This window comes from Phoenix dactylifera, chromosome 2 (assembly GCF_051530095.1).
Source record: "Phoenix dactylifera cultivar Ajwa chromosome 2, Ajwa_hap1_PhDact_Kaust_v1.1, whole genome shotgun sequence".
In the NCBI taxonomy this organism is placed as follows: Eukaryota; Viridiplantae; Streptophyta; class Magnoliopsida; order Arecales; family Arecaceae; genus Phoenix; species Phoenix dactylifera.
The window spans coordinates 39,248,674-39,270,901 of NC_143191.1; the positions used below are offsets into that span (position 1 = coordinate 39,248,674).

The window sequence follows — 22,228 nt, forward strand, 5'->3', positions numbered from 1 at the left end:
TATGTCGTTTTGCCTCCCAGAGTCTTTTTACTAATCGAACCCTTTGTGGCGGTCGGTTCGGGTCGGACCGGAAAAAAGAGCACGGGTTTCGGTTCCCCGTTTGCCGACTTTATGTCGTTTTGCCTCTTAGAATCCTTTTGCAAATAGACCCTTCATAGTCCGCGACCGGCGCGCCCTTTTGAGCGGGTTAAAGGCGCATCTATTGTGAAAGGCCTAATAAAGCGACCGACTTCGCTCTCCCACCCCCGGTTGACATAAATTACCGTAGTCCCAAAAAAAATAAATAAAAATAAATAATAAAAAGAAGAAGAAGAAGCAGCCGCGGAAAGCACCAACATCCCCATTTATTGAAAGCATAAAGTATGCTTCTTTTAGGGCTCGTTTGGTTCGCAGGAAAAGGAGGGGGGAAAGTGTGGTCAACGGGAAAGTAATGAAATGCCTCTTATTTGGTTGGAGTTTTCAAAGGAGAGAGATGGGAAAGTTGTATTCCCATGGGAATATGATTCCCACATTTCATGGGAAAGTCTTTCCCATGAGAAACATGGGAAAGTTACTTTCCCATGAGGTGGGAATCACTCCTTTTTTATTTTTTCCCAAAAAGACCCTTCAGCATTAAAGAAGCATTAAAGAGGCATTAAAGACCTAATTTTTATTAAGGGCATAATAGGAATTATACTTAACTTTCCTAGGAAAGTGGATGGTCAACCAAACATAAGCACTTTGGAAATTTGTCACTTTTCCATGGTTAACCAAACATGCCAAAAGTACTTTCCTAGGTATCCTCTTCCTAGGAATCTGATTCCCAGGAATCATATTCCTAGGAGGGAAAATACTTCCCGCGAACCAAATGAGCCCTTAAAAAAAATCTAAAATAGAGTTGGTATAAAAAGGTGCCAAATATTGTAGTTGATAAATTTATTGAAGAATGAAGATTGGGTACCGATGACTTTGAATGTTTTTTTGCTCCTCAATCCATGCCACTTCTACGTAAATTTGCATTGAAAGTGTCAAGAAAATGTCATATTTTAGAGAGATACACCATCGTATTTGAATATTTATAGAACGAGACATATAAAGAGAGCAAAATTATCAATTAGGTAATAAGCTTGAATGCCCATTTTCTTCTTACATATATCACGCATGTCCATTATTGATTTGATATTTTCCAAACTACCAGATGCGTCACTTATCCTGCCTCTGCTCAGATCATTGCCTCTTCCCGTCGATACTGTTATTTCTTTTAATTTTTACTTTAAAAAGATTTGGCTCTTTTGTACTCAATCTTGGGATATTGCATTAAGTGGAAACTTGTGCTCACGAAGTGTAGGCTAAACTAGTCAGTACACCTCTTGGTAGTCACTTCAGACTGAGTAAGAGACTTGTCCTTCTACAAAAGAAGAGAAAGATAGCATGGCAGTAGTTCCTTACTCCTCTGCAATCGGAAGTTTGATGTATGCTATGGTTTGCACATGCTCAAACATTGCTCATGCAATTGGAGTTATTAGCAGGTTCCTTGTTAATCCTAGAAAAAATCACTAGCTAGTAGTAAAGTGGATTTTCAGATACTTGAGAGGTAGCTCTAAAATGTGCTTGACTTTTGGGGGCTTAAAACCAATTTTGGAGGGCTATACAGATTCAGATATGTCTGGTGACTTTGATGGAAGAAAATTAACTTCAAGATATTTGTTTACTTTTGCAGGGGGAGCTATATTTTGGCATTCGAAACTGCAAAAGTGTATTGCCTTATGTACCACTGAGGCTGAGTATATTACAGCTACTGAAGCAGTGAAAGAGATGCTTTGGATAAGATGGTTTCTCTAAGATTTGGGTTTAAAGCAAGATGAGTACGTAGTTCATTGTGACAGTCAAAGTGTATGAGACTTGAGCAAGAATGCTACATATCATTCATGCACAAAGCACATAGATGTGAGATACCATTGGCTATGTCAGATAGTTGCAGAATAGTTAGTACAACTACAGAAGATTCACACTGACAAGAATCTAGCTGACATGATGACAAAAGTTGTGATAAGAGAGAATCTGAAACTTTGCACCGGATTGGCCGGCATGGATTCTAACTAGTAAGTTAGAGTACAGTTTCCTTCTTCTATGGGCTGGAGGGGGAGATTGTAAGTGGGTCCAGCCCACTTGAGAAGGTCCAATAGCCCATTAGGGCTTGATCTCTATTTTCTTGTAGGACCGCATGGGAGAGTGCGTGAATAAAAGAAAGGACACGTGAACTTGGGAGGCGCTTTCGGCTGAGACAAAAGAAAGAATAAGAAAAGAGAGCTAGGGGGTACTGTGACAAAAGGGCAGAGGGTGCAGCCAAAGAAATTGGCATGCCAAACAAAGAAGAAAAAGGAAGAAAAATAGGTTCTTTTTTCTTTCTTTATTTTTTATTGGGTGTGGTTTTTCGCACAGTGATTTAACAAATTAGGTTTCTATCTAAGAGTTGTGTTGGATGCTATAGGAAGTTTATAGTATTCATTGTTAGAAATCTCATTACATTCTTGGGTTCATCATATTGTGGTGGTTTGGGTGATATCATTGTTACTCTTAGGGAGGTGATGTTGGAGTTTTTCCAATTTGTTGTAAATTCAAGTTTTGAGCATAAACTTGAGGATTGTAAACTCTATATTTATTATAGTGGATTGATTGGATTTGCCCAGTGTTTTTTTTCCTGTACACTGGAAGATTTTCCACATAAATTTGATATATTTTTCTTTCTGCTCTTCAGGTATTTGATATATTGCCCGTGTGAATATTGTTTCTAGTTGGCTTTAGTTTTGGCTTAGTTTATTCTGTAATATTTTGGACCCAACAAGGTTGATGTGAGTTACGGTAGTCCCAAAAAAAATAAATAAATAAATAAATAAGAAGAAGAAGAAGAAGAAGTCGGGGAAAGCACCAACATCCCAATTTATTGAAAGCATAAAGTATGCTTCTTTTTAAAAAAAATCTAAAATAGAGTTGGTATAAAAAGGTGCCAAATATTGTAGTTGATAAATTTATTGAAGAATGAAGATTGGGTACCGATGACTTTGAATGTTTTTTCGCTCCTCAATCCATGTCACTTCTACGTAAATCTGCATTGGAGGTGTTAAGAAAATGTTATCTTTTAGAGAGATACACCATCTTATTTGAATATTTATAGAACGAGACATATAAAGAAAGCAAAATTATCAATTGGGTAATAAGCTTGAATGCCCATTTTCTTCTTACATATATCACGCATGTCCATTATTGATTTGATATTTTCCAAACTACCAGATAAGTCACTTATCCTGCCTCTGTTCAGATCATTGCCTTTTCTCGCAGATACTGTTATTTCTTTTAATTTTTACTTTGAAAAGATTTAGCTCTTTCGTACTCAATCTTGAGATATTACATGAAGTGGAAACTTGTGCTCATGAAGTGTAGGCTAAGGTGATGGAACTGTTGTTCACCTCCAACAGAAGGAGTTTAATTAAGGGGGCTTTCAGATGCTAATGTAAATATCCTAAGGGCTAGTCTTTCACATAACCACCCTTTACTTCGTAAAGGAGATCTATTGATGGCAAAAATCCAAGGTTGGTTGGTTGCATGATAGGACAATAGTAATAAATTCTTCCACAGATCCACAATGACAAAAAGGCACAGAAATTCCACCTGCTTGCTAAGGGCCAGGATGGAGAAGTTGCAAAGGCTCTAGATATAATCAAGTGCGAGATTCTTTAGTTTTTTGAGTGTTGCTAGAATAATGATGATGATGTGAGATGGGAACCATCAACCCCTCCCCTCAATAGGGTTGTGATTGCAGAGAAAATTGGGATGCTTCTGCAACGGGCTTTTGATACTGAGGTGGATGAGGCTCTATGATCTATGCTGAGGGATAAAGCATTGGGATTTGATAATTTTTCACTTTTTTCCTTAAAGAGGTATTGGCCGATCATCGGAAAGAATATCTTTCTTAGTGGTTAAGCAATTTTTACCATCAAGAAGATGAGAACTTCATTATAATCTTCTACCCAAGAGGTGAGATGTGGTAGAGCCATTTTATTTTAGGCCTATTTAACTTGTGCACCACTCTCTATAAAATTATAGCAAAATCATTGTCGACAGGATGCAACCGGTGTTGAAATTACCGATTTGTCTTGAACAAGGAGCTTTCATAAGGGTTAGAAGCATTTCAGATAACATTCTTCTTGCTTAAGAGATCATGAGCGACCTCATCAAGGCCTCCATCTGGCATAGTCTCATGGTTATAAACTTGGATGTGGAAAGAACCTATGACTGAGTTCAGTGGGACTTCTTTTTCCACTCTTTAAGGTAGATGAGATTCCAGGATGATTGGATTGGCTAGGCGTGTGGTTCCATTTAAAGGCTCCCATTTGTGTTGCTGATCAATGGATCCCTTGCAGAATTCTCGAGCTCTCTATGGTTTTTCGGTAAGGGTGCTCTCTTTCTCCGTACCTTTTTATTATACATGATGATGCCTTGTTGCGTATGTCGAGGATTGTAATCTCCAACCATGTATTAACAGCTTACTAGCTTGACCTAGCAGCCCCACATATTTTGCATCTTTTGTTTGTAGATGATTGTATGCTGGCGGTTCATTCCACAGAGGCAAAAACAATAGTGCTGAAGGAAATTGTCATGAGGTATTACTTGATGTTTGGCCATAGGGTCAAGTTGCAGAAATCTTCATTGAAGCTCAGCTCGAAGGTTAATCTTGGTATGAGGCAAACAAATTAAGGCACTGTGAGAGTATCAGAATATACCAGCACGTGGCTATATCTTGGGGTGCCAATCATTTGAAGGAGGCATGGTAAATCGGACCACGGAGCATTAACTCAAAGCATGCAAGGAAGATTGGAGGGCTAGAAGTGGAGGGCTCTATTTATGATGGGTAGGATCACCCTGATCAAATCAATGTTGTGCGCACTACTAGACTATTTGATGACTTATTCCATAATTCCTAAAGCTATCATCTTAAAGATGGAGCAACTAATGATGAATTTCTCATTGAACTCCATAGATAAATTTTAGTCTCATGTGAGTATCAAAAGATGCCCAACCAAGTATTGATAAAGACTACTAAAGCTCCGTTTACGAGAGCTGTTGGTAGTAGAGCTTTTAGAAGTAGAGCTTTGAAAGTAGAGTTTCCTGAAATAGAGCTTTTATAAAAAGTTGTTTACTTTTTGGTAAATATATTTCTAAAGTGCTGTGCCACTTTAATATATATTTGGTAAATAAACTAAAAAAATATTTTTGGTATGATAAGATGACCATAAAGAACATTGCACAGTATTATACAACGGAGCATAATAAAATATAATATGCATTAATACATAAATATATGATATAGTATAATATTACTATAATGTAATATAATATTACTAATATAATATTATATACTTTAGTATAATAATTTAATATTATATTAAATTATTTAATATAACATATCAATGTATTATGATATAATGTAATATAATACTATATTTATAGTATAATACAATAATAAAGATATAAAATATTATAACTATTAGTGTAAATTAATTTTTCATAATATAACAAATTTTCTAGCTAGGTGATAAAATTAGTTAAACAATTATTAAAAAGATATTTTGTGTAATTGTTATATTTTATCATGAATATTTTGGTCAAAAAAACAGTTTTTCAACCGAGCTTAAAAGTGCTTTTGGAAAAAGCTTCAAAATGAAGCTTTTTCCAAAAAACTGTCTTTAGCTTTCTGGAAAAGCTAAAACAGTTTTTCGAAAATTTTATCAAACACCTTTATTTTATCTAAAAGTATTTTTGAAGGGCCAAAAAATATTTTTTTGCAAACAAAAGATGCAAAATTTGTGGAGCTGCTAAGTCAAGACTACTAAAATTTGTCATGGTTTCTAGCATACCTCAAAATCTGTTTTGCCAGAGTAAGCCTGTTTCCCAAGCAAGTAATCAACCTGCACAGAAATGTATTGTAACTCAAGTCCTCCAGCATTCGGCTACCAGAACCGTTGCTTGTGAACTTGGGCTGCAGCCTCATGCAGTTGCCAAAATCTTGCATTTCCTCGTTGACATGCACTAGAATGACTAACAACTTCACAAATATTCTAGAGGTAATGGAGCCCACACACTTTAGACGGCCCTTCACTGCCTTACTGCAGTTTCGTCACGAAGATTATGTCGATGTGTGTGTTGTCGTATGATTTGCGGTAGGGCGACCCTTTTGAGTTTTGACATAAAAACCCTAGGATGCCCCACTACAAGCCCCCTCTCCGCGTCTCTCGCCGTCTCCACCATTGGCTTCCTTTCCCTATAAACGGGAGGCGCCGAGAGAGCTCCTAGAGATTCAGGGGAGGAGTCAGAGAGAGAGAGAGAGGGAGCCTTCGTTTGTATCGTTTCCGAAGGGTAAGCCATTAGTTTTCGTTTCCGTAAGATTTCTGTTGCTAGATCTCTCGATCTCTGGTCGTTTTATTCGGTTGAATGGTCTATGGTTTTTTTTTCTAGATCTGGTTTCCGATTTCTTCTTGAACCAGTTTCAGATTCCAAGCAGGTTCGATTGATCTCAATATCTTGTCGTGATTTAGATTTTTGATCGTTTTTCTTTGTTTTTTTTAATCCAAGATCTGGAGCGACTTTTCGTTTCTAGTTGTCTGTAGGATCGCCATGTACTTAATTCATTTTTCCTGAATGTTTTAATTTTCGACATTGTTTTCTCATTTATAAAAAAAGTCAGGGAAGATTATATATTTTTGTTTAATTTATATATATGTTCTGGATCTCCGGTTATTACATACGATTCTGGGGGTCTTGATCTGTTAGTTATTGTCCCGTACAAGTCTTCTCAATGTTCCTGATGATGCTCATCATCCTTATTGGTCAAGGTATAGATGATATTTATATCGTTCCAAATGGATATAGACGAAATTTTGTCTGTTCATATATTGGTCTTTTCGTTGTTTTCCTTGATCCAGGGAAGGAATTTTGTTTCTTAAATTATTTTATCATTTGTTTTCTGCTCTAAGCTGCTTTTGATCTTGTCTTATTTTTGGGGTACATCGTAACCATCAGCGTGGATTTTTAAGTGGTTTGTATACTCAAGCCGTCATTTCTGGTTATACTTTAAGTATTTTTGTTTAATATTTGGTCAGTGTTTGCCTGTTATTGAAAGTTAAAAGGAGGGCAGAAACACAATGGAAGAAATTTAGGGCCTCATTGGCTTGATTTGGGATTTTAGGTTTTGATTTGGGATATTGGATTTCAGATAATGATTGTTTTTTTCCCTTGGACATTGATTATAGAGGACCTAGTTATCTTGTTAGATTGCATGAGGGGCAATGACAGTTATTGTGAACTGCATCGAGTTGTGTTGTGCGAATATTTTCCAAGTGTTTACCTCCATATGGGTAGGTAAACTTCAGTCAAAGTGAAATCCGCATTTTCTTTGACCTTCCTACGAGCACATAAGAGAAAGGTGCCTGAGATTTCATTATAATATTTTGTATCATTGTTGACATAACTAGGAATCATATGTGGGATTTTAGTGTATATATTTTTATAACCCAAAATCGTCTATTTTTTGATCTGCTTAAGGGGATATGGTCTGCTTTAATGGGGAACCCAACCATACAATGTAATCTTCACATTTGCCTGCTGGAAATTTCCAGGCTGGGAATTTTGCTTTAGTTTATAGGAAAAGAGTTCAGGAAATTTCTATTATTATGTTGCTGTTTGTTACAGTTTGTTAATGCTTCTGTTGATGTTTGGGTAGTATTAGCCATTCGTGTTCTGTTTCATGCTTGCCTAATCATTATGTGTATAGGTATAAGCTGTATTAGCCTTATCTCCTAATCATTTTTGAAATCAACCACAGATCTTAGTTTGATGTATCTGCTGATCATTGTGCGAATTTATGTCAAAAGATGATTTAATCAGCTTGCCTGGAGAACTGGGGAGAACAAACATAAGTGGATATGACAATAGGGCAGTTTAAAAGCAGGCAGTCCTCTTAATTTTTGGATTAAAAAAATGGACTGTAAAGAATGTCATCTTTTGTTTGTAACTACATATGTGGGGACCAAACAAGTGGGATTGCTTAACATTCTTGAATTGCATTGATAGGATTCAATACATCTTTATTTACCATGGATTCTCAGTGATATTTGCTTAGTGTTTGTTCATAATATAATGTACTTAATGACACAACATTAGGTGCTTTAACTGATAATTTAGTAATATGCACAAGCAACAACCCATGTGAAAAGGAGGCTCTAAAACATATGCTTGTCTAGCATAATCATCAGCTTTGTTTTAAAAAATCATGGACATGCATTCTCCAAATTGCTGTTTTTATTTCATAAAATTCTGAATTATACTTTTCCCGTTTCTAATAATATTGTAGAGGGAGCACTTAGCATGGTAAATTGCTAAGCTAAATGTTTTTAGTTTTCTTTGAGCAATATTTAATATTTAATTTTTTTTTTACAAAAATTGTATCTTCTAAATTAACAATATGTTTCTTGTGTTAAAATTAGCTACTTATCTGAATGCTGTACATTGCTTCTAGGTTTTTCTTTACTACAAACCATGGCTGATCAAGTTAACCACCCAACTGTAATCCAAAAGGTTGCCAGCCAGTTTCATCTTAGTCCCAGCTTTGCACAAGATATGCAGGTCCGCAGTTACAACTTCAGTACGCCTTCTCTGTATGAGAGGCACTTTGCATCTGCAAGCTTTGTCAACAATGCGCTGCAAACTCCATTTATGCCTGCATGCAAAGCTACCTGTGATCTCTCCATGGTGTCATCTGTGTCACCTGTCTTTGCCCATGCGCCTTCAGAAAAAGGTTTTGCCAGCTTTGCAATTGATTTCCTTATGGGTGGAGTCTCAGCTGCAGTTTCCAAAACTGCTGCTGCACCTATTGAGCGTGTGAAACTTCTTATCCAGAACCAGGATGAGATGATCAAGGCAGGTCGGCTTTCCGAGCCCTACAAGGGTATCGCGGACTGTTTCCGCCGAACTATTAAGGATGAAGGTATTATCTCTTTGTGGAGAGGGAATGCTGCAAATGTGATCCGTTACTTCCCAACTCAGGTCAGTTTTGTTACCTACCTCTAAATCACTTCATACTTAAAGTTTATTGTTGCAACCTTACCCAATTTATTTAATTTTGCAAGATAGTCAAGAAGTAGTTGGAATTGATTGCATCTGTTTGCTTATGAAGTTCTTAAATTGCAACTCGTGGATTTAGTTTCCTTTTGACTTGCTTCTCAGAACCAGGGTGTCGAATGACCTGGTTGGATCCTCAACTAGAGTGTTCCATCTGAACTTTAAAATCCCCGCTGGTTGCTAGATAAATTTTATCTTCATGGCATAATTCTTGAAAGATTTTGGGGAGCATGCACCATTTTCTTGATCCTTCTGTAGGTAATTAGCTGAGCTTTTGAAAAACCAGACGCCTTCCCTAATTTTTTTTGGTTTACATCACTGAATGCTAATTTTTGAGTTTTGACTTATGCATTTCGTACCTTTTCTAAGTAGAAAGAATGAAAGCATATGATGGAAGGTGTTTGTAGTTAGGAGGGGAAGAAAAGGATAATTTGGTTGCTTGCAATTACAACACTCCTTTTTGACTGGCCAGATTGTGCCCTACATGTTAGGCCTAGGTAGGCCTTATATTCATATTTTTTTGCCCATTGATTTCTCTATAACCGATTTTAAAAATATATTCTTTATACATTTTTTGCCTATTCTTCTTGGACTGCTTATATATTCCCTTTTCCTGTTGTTTGATGAATTTGGTGAGGACACAATATGGCTGTACAACATCAAGGCCAAAATATTTCCTTGGCTTTCAGATTCATAGATTTTCCTTATGGTAGTATTTTAGCATCTTACTGTGTTTTTTCAACTTCTGCTATCATCTGTTGTTGATTGTAATTCATTCTCTGTGTGCTTGTACTTGAGCACCATCCTCACTCACAGCAGATGTATCTGTTGTCTTATTCCCTAGAAATTAAAGCATGTGACCAACTTCTTTGATTTGAATCAAGAACACTGACTTTATTTGTACTGGATGTTTAAATGATTCTTTCCTTCAAATATGCTAATTTCCTTACCTGTTATCACTTGCAGGCCTTGAACTTTGCTTTCAAGGATTACTTCAAGAGGATGTTCAATTTTAAGAAAGATAAAGATGGATACTGGAAATGGTTTGGTGGCAACCTTGCTTCTGGTGGTGCAGCTGGTGCTTCTTCTCTGCTATTTGTCTACTCATTGGACTATGCCCGTACCCGTTTGGCAAATGATGCAAAAGCAGCCAAAAAAGGTGGTGAAAGACAATTCAATGGCCTCGTTGATGTCTACCGGAAGACATTGAAGTCTGATGGCATAGCTGGCCTCTACCGTGGATTCAATATCTCATGTGTTGGAATTATAGTTTACCGGGGTCTGTACTTCGGAATGTATGACTCTTTGAAGCCAGTTGTTCTTACTGGAAAATTGCAGGTATGACATTTTACAATATGAATCAATATTTAGTAACTTGAATGATAATTCATCCTATGGACATCAGTAAGTGGTCGATATTTAACTGTTGGCTATCTCTTCATGCTCAAATTGCATGTGTAATATTGTTGTACTTGCCTGAGGATCTAAATATGCTTACACCTTATACGAGCTCTTCTTAGTATTCTGTATTCATCAGTTGCCATATTGTTGGGTTCCTCGACGCTTCTGAAGTTTCAACATAGATTACTCGTGTGATATGTCTGGGTGTTTTCAGTCTTATTCACCTGTTGATAAAATTGCATGGTGGCTCTTCAGCTTGTTTTACTTTGGATGATTACAGGATAGTTTCTTTGCTAGCTTTGCCCTGGGTTGGGTGATTACAAATGGTGCTGGACTTGCTTCCTACCCCATCGATACTGTTCGCAGAAGAATGATGATGACCTCTGGAGAAGCAGTGAAGTACAAGAGCTCCCTGGATGCATTCTCCCAGATTCTGAAGAATGAGGGGCCAAAATCCCTTTTCAAGGGTGCAGGTGCCAACATTCTCCGTGCAGTTGCTGGGGCCGGTGTGCTTGCTGGCTATGACAAGCTGCAGCTGATCGTTTTGGGGAAGAAGTACGGTTCTGGTGGTGCTTAAGTTGGAGATACCTTTTCCTTAGATGGCGATGAAAACAAAACTAATATTTCTATTTGAGAGTTCGTATGCCTTCCATCCGGTTCGGTTTTATCTGCCATTTTAATAATTTTTTTCTGCAGCTGGGAATTCTCCCTCAATTTTTGGAGTGATGTGCTCCGAAACCTTAATTATCATTGTTATAGTGGTGGGTTTGCCCGCTGAACGTGGAGCGTCAGAAGTTTTGAACTTTGTATTCTTATGATAGTATCTCAAATTTAAGATGACATCAATGCAGATGCCAGTAATTTGTTCCTGCTGTTCCCTTCTTTGTGTAATATGGTTTGTTCTTGCCGCATGTGAACAGGAAGTTTATCGACTATTTTTCCTGTTGTATCCATTTGGAACCAAGAATTCCCGAATTGTTTGTTAAACAGTAGATCTCAGTCTTACGTTTGTAGGCATGATACGGCATTCAACTTTGGGAGAGTTAATTGTTATCTTTATTAAGGTTTGGAAGTCTTACTCCTAGACATGACCAACTTATTTCACGGTCAATTTCATGTCTTCTCCTTGTCGGTAAAGAATGCAACTCTTACCAACGAAGTAGTAGCACGGTGGGAACGGAGTTTTGATTCCATTAAAGTGGCCTAGGTTCGAAACGTGCGGGCGTCGATTAAATGTGGAGACTGGGTGCCTTCCGTCTGGTTTGTTCGGTGGAGTCGCTATTTGGTCTGCCGGATACTTAGGTGGTACTGGTGTGATGTACTCATACGTGGATTTTCTACGGATCAAAGAGGGTATGAGTAAAATTTGTCCACCCGCATTGAACATTCTCCAGCGAAGGAGGCCAGCGGAGGTTGCTACGCGGGTGAGATTCTCCTCATCCCCTTTTCCTTTTTGTTTTAGCAAAAAAAAAAAAAAAAAGAAAGAATGCAACTTTCCTTCTCATTTGGAAATATTGGTATATTTATATTTTTTAATAGATATATGTTGAATATTAGATATATCTATATTTATTTTAAATAAAAATAGATATAAATTGAATATTAGTTATATTCATATTTTTTTTAGTAAATACAAGTATAATTTAATGTTATTTGGATAGGTATAAATCAGATCCAGTGGAATTCGATAACAAAAATTAAATAAATGACATAATCATGGTATGAAATCTACTATCAAGATCGCAGGTAATGCACCATAACCATAATCAGGTAATGGTATAAGATATAAGTAGTAAACCTGCATGGAGACTGATTTGACCCAAATTTTGAATCATTGATCCAAACTAAATTATATTAAAAATATATTAAAAATTAAAATTATTTAAATAAAATGTATAATATATAGTGTTAATTTTTTTTATATTAAATATTATTATTACTTTCTAACTGTAGCATGGGTAAAAATTCATGAATTATCTACTTTAAAAGAACATCCATCCATACATACACATACAAATATATGTGTGTGTGAGAGAGAGAGAGAGAGAGAGAGAGAGAGAGAGAGAGAATATAACGAACTTTAATGATAATCGGCTACATTAGTACCATTATCATTGATATTAGCGAACTAAACTCTATACAAGCGAAGCCTCCATACAAAAACTTCCATCATTAATACCATTATTATTAATATTGATCATGTGCAACACGTGAGGCATAATTTTTTTCTCTTTTTTCCAACTATTTTTGAAATCCAATATAACAATATAATAAATTATAATAAATATGAAGCTTGAATAGCTAAATTTCCACTGTATATTAAGCAATGAAATTAAAATGATAGTTAAGTACATTCACACCAGTATTATCAATATTTGTTGCATTGTAAGTAATAATTTTTAATGATGGTTGGTGCATTCATATCAATATCATTATTAGTGTCTATATAGTGAATAGAACTCTACACAAGCTAAACCTCTTCTATTATTAATACCGGTGCTATTTATATCGATTTCATGCAATACATGGGATATGATTTTTTTTAATTATTCTTGAAATGTAATATAACAATCTTAGGTTCGGCCTATTGGTTAACCAAACCCAACTCAGCCTGATCCACTGACCAGCCTAATTGAAAATTATCCTAGCCCGACCTTGCAACTAGAACATGACCCAAAGGCCTGCTCCATATTTGCATTGGGGCAGAGCCCCTGTTTGAATCGTAGTCGGAGAAGAAAGTAGATTCCGCCGCCTAAAATTCCGACCGGGTGGAGGAATCTCGTTAGCTATAAGACCTCCATCACCGTCCTCTATTACCCCGCCACAAACCTCCTTCCTTCTTATTCTTCTTTTCATGTTTTGTTCGAGTTATGGCCACTTTCCTCCACTGTTATTGTGGCTACGGCCGATCCTCACTGAAACGAGGCATGAAGCACCCTAAACCCATCTTTCTTCTCTTCCGTTCTACCCCTTTCTCTATTGGGATATTCTCCTGAAACCTCTTATACATGTTCTCATCCCACCATGTGATCAATTAGGCACATATCTCTCATGTGTCAGCCCGAGCAACGATATGGTGTGAACAGATGCCATCATTATCAATCCCTATTGTGTTCTCTGCACCCTAACCTGACTCTTGTTCCGTGATTTGACTAGTTTGACTATCTATAATGGATCGACTCAGGCCATTGGATGCTGCTGCCTGGCTGGCCCTGTCCTTTCTCCACCTTTTATTGATACTTTTCTACTATAATCCCTGATTTCCATGACTATATTTTCTAATTACTAGATTTGATTCTATGCAAGGGTGTCAAGACTTAGGATTTTATTTTTAAATTTATCATAGATATATTTTGATAAAAAATATCTGTATGGATATTAGGTTGTAAAGGAGACTCTCATAATTAGTTAGGTTTATCTATTAGTTAATCTCGTAAGGTAAGTAATGATCTATTTTTTCTAATTTTTTATTTAAATAATATTATTTTTGGCATCAAATAAATTGTAAATCAATTTATCCATGATTTATGAATTTTACGAAATCGTGTTTTGAACAGAAAATAAACATGTAATTTAATATATTTTATAGAATTTTATTACGTTAGTTTTTTGATCTTATATGAACTTGCATATTTTGATTGAATTATAGTATATATGTTATTATGTAAAAAGAGCTCTACTACGTATTAGAATTTTAGCTATTCTAGAATTTGATTACTATGGACCTACTCAGCAAGAGTAAGCATAGTTATGGACCTACTTTATAGGGGTTAAGTGCGATACTATATACCTACTCTGCAGGATTTGAGTGCGATATCATGTACTTACTTCACAAGGGTTAAATACTATACTATGAACCTACTCTATAGGAATTAAGTGTGGTATTATGGATATAGGCTCAACCACAGGGATAATGTGGTCGTAGTTGAAGGCTGTTGAGTTGAACATGATATTGTCAATCGAACTTACGAACAAAAATATGAATATTTGAGTAGTACTGGATATTCTGGATTTATATTTTAAATAGATAATTTTGTTTATATGCTTCTTTTTGGCAAAAAATATTTATTTACATTATTATATGAATTATCGAATTAAGGTGCTTATTATTTACTAGGTGCTTATTATCTCTTCTTTCTTCACATTTTCACAGAATTAGTGGCTCATGAGGTGCTACTATGTTCATGTCGTTAGAAATGAGAACAGACCAAGATGTATAAATAATGATGATGCATAAATAATCAATACAAGATGTATAACCTCCTATTTTAGACATTTTAAAACAACTCAACTTTAATTGAAATGAGTAGGGCCGGCCAAATAAATTCTTTTCATAGAATTGTCCATCTTGATCTTTGATAAAATTGTATTATTTTTTCAAGGAGATAAACAACATTACAACTAATGATTTATATTATATATTATTTAAATAATCAATATTTTTTAATACAAAATCTAGGTAGATCGATACTATGCCAGATCAATCTCATGTACCTTTTTTAGGAATCAAATTAAACTCGGCATCAGTATATACTCTTAGTTAGTATTTTAATTTTGTGTTAGAAAATCATAACTTCAGAGAGTGTTTTTGCCTTATGGGGTAAGAAAAATAAAAATAAGGTATAAACTAATACCAGCTAATTAATCATAGATACATGATAAATTTTTTTTTTTGGTATTTTTTAAAAGTGCTACTAACATAATGGGTCATGAATTCTATGATAAAGACGAGCAACAAACTAATATCTGGCAATAGGGCTGGAAATACGCTCAGACCGGCTTGAGGCACATCAGGCCGGGCCAATTTTAGGTCGGGCTACAGGCTAGGTCGGAAAGAGTTTAGACCGAGTTTGGTACCCATTTATTTTTCTGGCTAGGCTTAGGTATGTTCTCGGCTAGCCTGAGGCCGAGCCCGAACAAAGCCCGAAATGGAGCCCAAATTCAAGCCCAAATCAATTTATTTTTTATATTTTTATTTAAAAAAATAATAAAGAAGTAAAAGATAAATTAAAATGAGTTTAGCTGAGAATAATGTATCATATATAATTTACTTGTGTTATAGGAGAGAGACCAATTTTTAGCTAGCTTATTTACTTATATTATATCATTCAAGTTCGGGTCAGATTTATTTTGTTCCAAACGGATAATTCAGGCCGGCCCAATCGGGTTTAGGTCGGGCTCGGGCCCGGGCTCAAGCCTGGATTATCCAACAACTTTCTAGCCTAAGGGCGGCTCAAAGCCAAAAAAAAAAATTTCGGGCTGGATTCGGATACGAGCATGGCCTAGCCCAGTTCGGCCATATCTGGCAATTTATCGTAAATATGGAACAAAGTGTTATTTTTTGGTATTTTTTAAAATATTACTAAAATAATTTTGCCAATTTTATGAAGAAGGTGAGTTACAATGTAGCAATTTATTATAAATGTGAAGTAAAGTATCTTTTTCTTATATTTACTACTAAAATAATGCAGCGAATTCTATGATTTCTTGTTATACGTGTTCTTGTTTTCAGTGCGTCATTTAGATTTCTGCGGTGTCTGTAGCTAATTGTCAGCACGTCTAACTAGCTGTGTAATTTAACTAAAAAAACTAAATACCTAAGAAGAAAAATTGCTCTTGAATGCTAAGAGGCTGAGATCATCTCTAACACTGCTACTTCTGATACGCTAGAACAGCAACAGATTAGTAAAAGCAACGGAGATGTGATGATTGATAATATGTTTTTCTTGTTTTACAAAACTACAGCGTACGTGTCATCACAAAATGGAGATTTGAAACTCCAGGGATGTTTCTTCTTTGCCCAATACGGCAATACCATGATGAACCTTCTTTTTTTTGCTAGACTTATGAACCTTCTTTCGCCACCATCTTTGTCATCCTGGAGAGGACATCAACGGTTATAATAAATGAGAAAGAAGACAAAAGATTTTGTCTCCAGCTCGCTGCAACTGTTTCATGTGTGACTTATCCTTCTGTTGGTTTTATATACTAAAACTTTTTTTTTTTTTGTAATTACATTACCAACTTAGCTAGTTGGCATCCACGCTCTACTTTTATGTTTGATATTCAAGCTAAGTGATGCATTTTCTTGGATCTCTTTGCATTCGGCACCTTTTGCTTTATCACAAATGCTTGTGAGTTGTACTTGTGTTGGCTTGTTGAGTATTTTTTCCATGTCTAAGCTTGTGATTATAATTCATCTTTTTTTTTTCAGCACCAAAAGAAATACCATTGGCACAGGAAATGGCAAGACTTCCTATTGGTGGGCTGCAAATAACCAGAAATAACCTTTTAATGTCAATTTAAGCTTAGAGATTTGTTCAGTTCCCTTATTGAGCACCATAGAGACGATTTTCCTCTTCTCAATCCCAGCAGTACACCTCATGTTTAACCAGTGACTGCTACTGAGATGCACTCTCTTATTTATCCGCACAACTTATTTAGCCCGCAGGTTTTGTTTTTATACACCAAACAAACGGTACTATTAGATCATCAGTTTGTGAGTTTTTTTTTTTTTTTTTAATGACAAAAACTCACACAGAAAGATTCACCATTCTATAAAGAAGGAATGAGAGACTGAAAAGCAATCTCAGAATCCATCGAGAAGAACGATTTTGAAGAGGGAGAAAAATTCCTTTCAAGCGAAGTCCAAGTGCAAGGGTGAGCACCCACGAGACCTCTAGCCATTACATGGAGACAGGAAATCCGGCCAAACATCTTGGAGAAGACAAGAGAGAGTCCTCATAATAGCGACAAGCAAGCGGGAGGATTCATATAACCTAGGGCCGTACCTTGGACATAGTAACATTGAGCTAATGAAGGGGAATTGGGATCCATGAACTTCAGGTCTATATCTTGGAGTACAAGGTTTTTACAGCTCACAGCTTTGCTGCAGAAGAGATGCACTGCCATCCTTGAAGCCGAGGTGCCTCTGATGTTTCGGAATGTGACGTTGCTGATCTCAACCAACGACGGAGCCTGCAGGAAAGAATAAACAGATGTGCATTTTTTTTTTCCGTAGAAAAATATGCATAAAAAGTTGCATAAGCTTAGGAGACCAGGATAGTTGTCTTCTAACACTAGATGTGTGAACTTGAAGTCTTCAAGAAAATTAATTTCTTTTCCCCTCCTCGATATCATTCCGAACTATATATGCAAATCTAGTTCAGCATTTTTTTGGTAGAGTTATGATTTTTAAGAAGCTTCTTGGTTCTGGTTGTTGTCGACTTCATATACAAATATTGGCTTACCACCCGTAATTATCTAGATCCTGATACATGGGGAACTCACGATATAGTTAAAATCTGAATCTAAAACTATAGATCACAATTTAATATCAATGTTAATGATAATTTCTTTTGCATATTCCCTTGCAGGTTCAAGTTGCTTCTTTTTCTATCAAGGCGGTGTAAGTTTTGTGTGTATCTGCGGTGCGCCAACAAAACTAAGAGAAGAGAGCTAGCTCTTACCCCTTTGACACAGTTGCCAACCGGGCAGTACTCTTGGTCGACGATGATGGGGTTTTGGACGCCCCTCATCACTATGTCTTCGAAATGGAAATCTGAAGCACGGCTCCTGTTGGACTTCTGCCATGTCTTGACCCTGAGACCGTTCGTGGTTCCCGTGAGGGTGCAGTTCTTCACGGTCACCCCACTTACATCTGGCTCATTTAGGTATCGGCCGAGGCTCCCGATGCTGATGCCATGGCCAGGGCCGCAGAACACCCCGGAGACAAGGATTCGCCTGCTTCCTGGGCCGACGGAGACGCAGTCATCGCCGGTGCCGATCTCGGAATCTGTGATCCTGACATTTGTCGAGTTACCGATGTGGATTCCGTCGGTGTTGGGGGCGTCTCTTGGTGCGACGATCTTGATGTGTTGGATCCTAACGTTGTTGGATCCGAAGATGGTCATCTGGAAGGACTTGCTGTTGACTAGGGATATGCCGCGGACGGTGGTTTTGGTGACGAAGTTTAGTCTCAGATTCTTTGATTTGGGCGGGGGAAGGCGAGAAACACCCATCAAATCTTATGGTCAGTCACATATCCAAGTGATAATAAAAAGAATCTAATTTTATCAAGCGTTGATCAGAAGAAACTTATTTATCCTTTCTCACGTTTAAGTTACAAACTGATGTCGTAATTAATATGAAGTTCTATTTCAAAAAAGATTTTTTTTTTAAAAAAAGAATATTTTAGGCTACGTAAGTTGTATATCCGGTTCCGAAAATCAGGTAGTTTAGCTTGCAATTGCAACTCTTGTCCACTAATGCGCATCAGTGAAATTCCTTCGTGTCCCAATAATAATATTTTAAGAAAATTGTCAGAAAGATTTTTTTTTTTCTGAGTTGTCTTTCTTGCATAAGCTTTCTCATTATATATCTTTTGAAGATTATGATGTAATAAGCTTACAAATTGTACTGAAAATTAGTTCACAAAATTGCAACTTGATTTTGAGAAGATTAAATCTTGTGCGGTCTAAGCTAGATATGCAATGCAGTATATTGAGGATATTCGACTTGCAAATGCAACAACTAAAATGATTTGTTTGGTCATGCCTATCAATGAAGCTACTTGATGTCCTTTTTTTTAAGGAAAAATAACCAAAAATAATTCTCTACATCTTTCTTGTAAAATATTTCTTATTTTGTATAATTCAAAGTTTATTATATTTAACCTTACAAGTTCTACTACAAATTATTTCACTAATGCCTCTATGAGGATCCATATTAATTCCACATTAGCTATACACTAAGTAGATCTTGAATACTTGTACAAGTTCAAGGAACCTAAATAATACCTTCCAGCTAGTCTTTTAGGTAAAATTCTGGGTTGGTACCAAATAGTATTAGAATAGACTGACCTATAACCCATGTAGACTAGGGGATATTACAACACTAACTCATTGGGATTAACCATGAGTCGATCATGCTGCTTATGATTAAATTTGAATAGATTTGGAACTTTAACCTGACAAGGACACTAGGGTTTAAATAGAGGAAGTATGTGAAAATCCGTACGGACGTGTGTTTAGTCCCATATCAGCTATGTATTGGATAGATCTTGAATATTTATATAGGCCAAGAAATTCAAATGATATATACCTTTCGATTAGTCATTTTGAGTGAGGTTTTAGATTGTTACAACCCTTCTTTGAAACAAAGATTCCCTTTTTTTTTTTTTTTTCTTCAAAGAAAGCTTGTTCTTATTCCTCCACCAAGAATAAGTAAAAGAAGTGAGGGCTTATTTTTTTGGTGCATGGATCCTTAATTGGATGGATGTCCGAATGTACTAATAATAATAATTACCTACGACCTTCACTTTTTCTCATAATTATATTTCTTAATTTGTATTGTCTAAAACCTCTCATCAAGAATGGCTATTGTTGACATAAAATACAAAAGAAGAATGAAGAAGAAGAGATGATGTCCTCGTTTACAAGCAAACTTACACCAGGAAGGAGGCTGCAGTCTTTCTTTTTGGAGCATGTGTTGTGCTGCCACGCGTAGGATCCTTGGCCATCAAATGTTCCAGAACCCGTTATCAACAACCTATCGACGTGATCAAAGGTGATCCACTCCTTGTGACCTTCACGATTGAAAACATTTATATCGGGCTGCGCTTTCACCACTCCGGAGAGCTGCACCTCCATGATGCCATTGCATGGTCCCTCAAACTTTATTGGGTTAACCAAGTACTCGCCTCCTGGAATATAAATCCTTTTTCTTCCTTCTAGGGGACATGCTGCTTCCCATGCTTTAAGAAAAGCCTACAAAAAAGGGATCCAATTGAGTCTAAGTCAAGCTCAAAGAATTTGCTTTCGACGTACCCAAGATGACAATCCGACTAAGGAATTGGATCAGCAAGTTGTTAATGATTACAACCAAACAAGCGGAGCATTGTAATGCACACAAATAGGTGGCATATACTTTTTGTCTCCGTAGGAGCACTCCCATGGCAACAATGCCATTGCAGAGTAAAATTTGATGCGGAACTTTCATTGTCAATCCATGTTACTATCCTACATAACAACAGCAGTATCGGCAACGTACAGCAACAAATAAATAAATAAAACAGCGACGGAAAACACTTTCTAGCAAGATTCAAATCCAAAATATACATTTAAATGGAAAAAAAAAGGTGCAACCGTACGTTGCCCCGGTTAGAACATCATATGAGAATTGCTTCTTTAAATTTATCATATGCGCATATATACGGTACTAGCTGGTGGCATGGTTTGCTAAGTTTCTACATCCATGTTGGCGTGGTCTCCACCACCTTCTTAATCATAAAAAAAAAGGGGGGTCATATGAACATATAAGAGAAACTTGACTTGAGCTTGCTTACCGCAGAAGAGTCGGATTTCCCGTCGGCAGCCGCACCAAAATTCATCACATTGAAAGCAGTGGTACGCTTGTTTTGGAAATTTTTGCTCGGAGCGATTGCACCGACGAGTTTAATTCCTTTTGCAGATTTCTTGCCATCGGTCTGCGCTACAATTGAGACAAAGATGAGCAGCAGCAATGCCGACGGCAAGCAGGCCCTTCTGAGCTCCATTTGAGCCCAGGCTTATTCCTCCCTCTCTCCTCTGCTTTCGAGCTCTCTTGCCCAAGATTTATAATCGCCGAGGAGGAGTGTCCAAGGCCTTGACAACCCTCCTTGCCTTTAGGGGAGGGAGGGCATTCTTGTCTTGCAAAGCTCATGTATGATCAATACCTAAACATCTAAACTTAGGATGCTTCTTCTCATGCACCTTGCCTTCCTTTTAGTGGTCTAAAATGTCTCAACTGTCCGTGAGGTGCTCGCAGCTAATCGACTCGGTCATTGCAATGGCTTGCCCTCCTCCAACTACGGTCAACCATGTTCCCTTGCTCAGCCAACCTTCACCTCCGCTAAGAACGGGGTTCCCTCGAGCTTGGACCACCTGTGCAAACCCTCACCGATTAACCACACCCAATGGCTCCCATTCCTAATTAAGATAATGGTAGGAAGTGCGATTAGGCTGTTGCATTCTTTAACGAAGCATGCATACATGTGAGGGGAAAAAAAAATCATTCAAAAACTATAGAGATCTCACTCATCAGACTCCATTTAGAAGAGTTGTTTTGGTCATATATAGCAGAGGGATAGGAGTTGTTTTGGTCATTTAGAAGTGGCTGCGTCTCATTCATCTCAAGGCAAGTTAGGCCAAAGCAAATGTGCCTTAGATTCCCGCGTCCATGCAAATTTAATACCCCACGCTGCATGCGGCCTTACTTTCTATAAGAGTGGTAGGGCTTCATTTTTTTTTTTTAAATTTTTTTTGGCACAGCAGCGGCTCATACACAACGGATGTGGATGCAGCCCATAAGATCAAAACGGATAAGAGAATACAAAGATAATGAAATCAAGGATAGGTTGTCCCAAGTGAAACCCTTGGAGTGATGAGCTGCGAAGGATGCCACCCAGTCAGCCGCACTGTTAGCCTCTTTGTAGGCATGAGTGGTCCGGTGGGAGGAACACCTGCCTAAAAGTCGGTAGATATCATGAATCAATCACAACCGGCAGGCGTCACTGCTCGGATCTCGGATCCAGTCGATCATCGTGGCCGAGTCCCCCTCAAGGATAATCCATTCCACCCCCAATACACGCCTCGCGTAGAAGACATCCTCCCATGCCGCTCTGGCCTCCGCCCCG

The 22,228-nt window shown here is 37.2% G+C and overlaps 2 protein-coding genes across 3 annotated transcripts; one reads left to right on the forward strand and one right to left on the reverse strand.

Moving 5' to 3' along the window:
• Nucleotides 1-6,199: 6,199 nt before the first annotated feature.
• Nucleotides 6,200-11,426, forward strand: LOC120111064 (ADP/ATP translocase 1, mitochondrial-like). Of its 2 annotated transcripts, XM_088716347.2 has the most exons (5): nt 6,248-6,391; nt 7,037-7,072; nt 8,552-9,078; nt 10,120-10,491; nt 10,835-11,426. In XM_088716347.2, the coding sequence occupies exons 3-5, from the start codon at nt 8,572-8,574 to the stop codon at nt 11,129-11,131; spliced, it is 1,176 nt and encodes a 391-aa protein (XP_088572473.1). In that variant the 5' UTR covers nt 6,248-6,391; nt 7,037-7,072; nt 8,552-8,571; the 3' UTR covers nt 11,132-11,426. The 2 variants fall into 2 exon arrangements, with proteins under 2 accessions (XP_038983353.2, XP_088572473.1); XM_039127425.3 differs by lacking the exon at nt 7,037-7,072 and having other exon boundaries at nt 6,200-6,393.
• A 5,869-nt stretch (nt 11,427-17,295) lies between these two features.
• LOC103713565 (exopolygalacturonase-like) lies at nt 17,296-21,109 on the reverse strand. Its single transcript, XM_008800544.3, has 4 exons — nt 20,900-21,109; nt 20,004-20,321; nt 18,024-18,539; nt 17,296-17,532 (listed from the first exon to the last, which is right to left on the reverse strand). Exons 1-4 carry the CDS (start codon nt 21,107-21,109, stop codon nt 17,296-17,298), a joined length of 1,281 nt encoding a protein of 426 aa, XP_008798766.1.
• Nucleotides 21,110-22,228: the final 1,119 nt, after the last annotated feature.

Bases quoted from the DNA above. Each gene is read 5' to 3' on its own strand.
- LOC103713565 (XM_008800544.3), bottom strand. From the start codon at position 21,109: ATGGAGCTCAGAAGGGCCTGCTTGCCGTCGGCATTGCTGCTGCTCATC. The intron at 20,322-20,899 runs GTAAGCAAGCTC...CCTTTTTTGTAG, and splicing joins GGAAATCCGACTCTTCTGCG to GCTTTTCTTAAAGCATGGGA. The intron at 18,540-20,003 runs GTAAGTTTGCTT...CCCAAATCAAAG, and splicing joins ACTGCAGCCTCCTTCCTGGT to AATCTGAGACTAAACTTCGT.
- LOC120111064 (XM_039127425.3), top strand. From the start codon at position 8,572: ATGGCTGATCAAGTTAACCACCCAACTGTAATCCAAAAGGTTGCCAGC. The intron at 9,079-10,119 runs GTCAGTTTTGTT...TATCACTTGCAG, and splicing joins TCCGTTACTTCCCAACTCAG to GCCTTGAACTTTGCTTTCAA. The intron at 10,492-10,834 runs GTATGACATTTT...GGATGATTACAG, and splicing joins TTCTTACTGGAAAATTGCAG to GATAGTTTCTTTGCTAGCTT.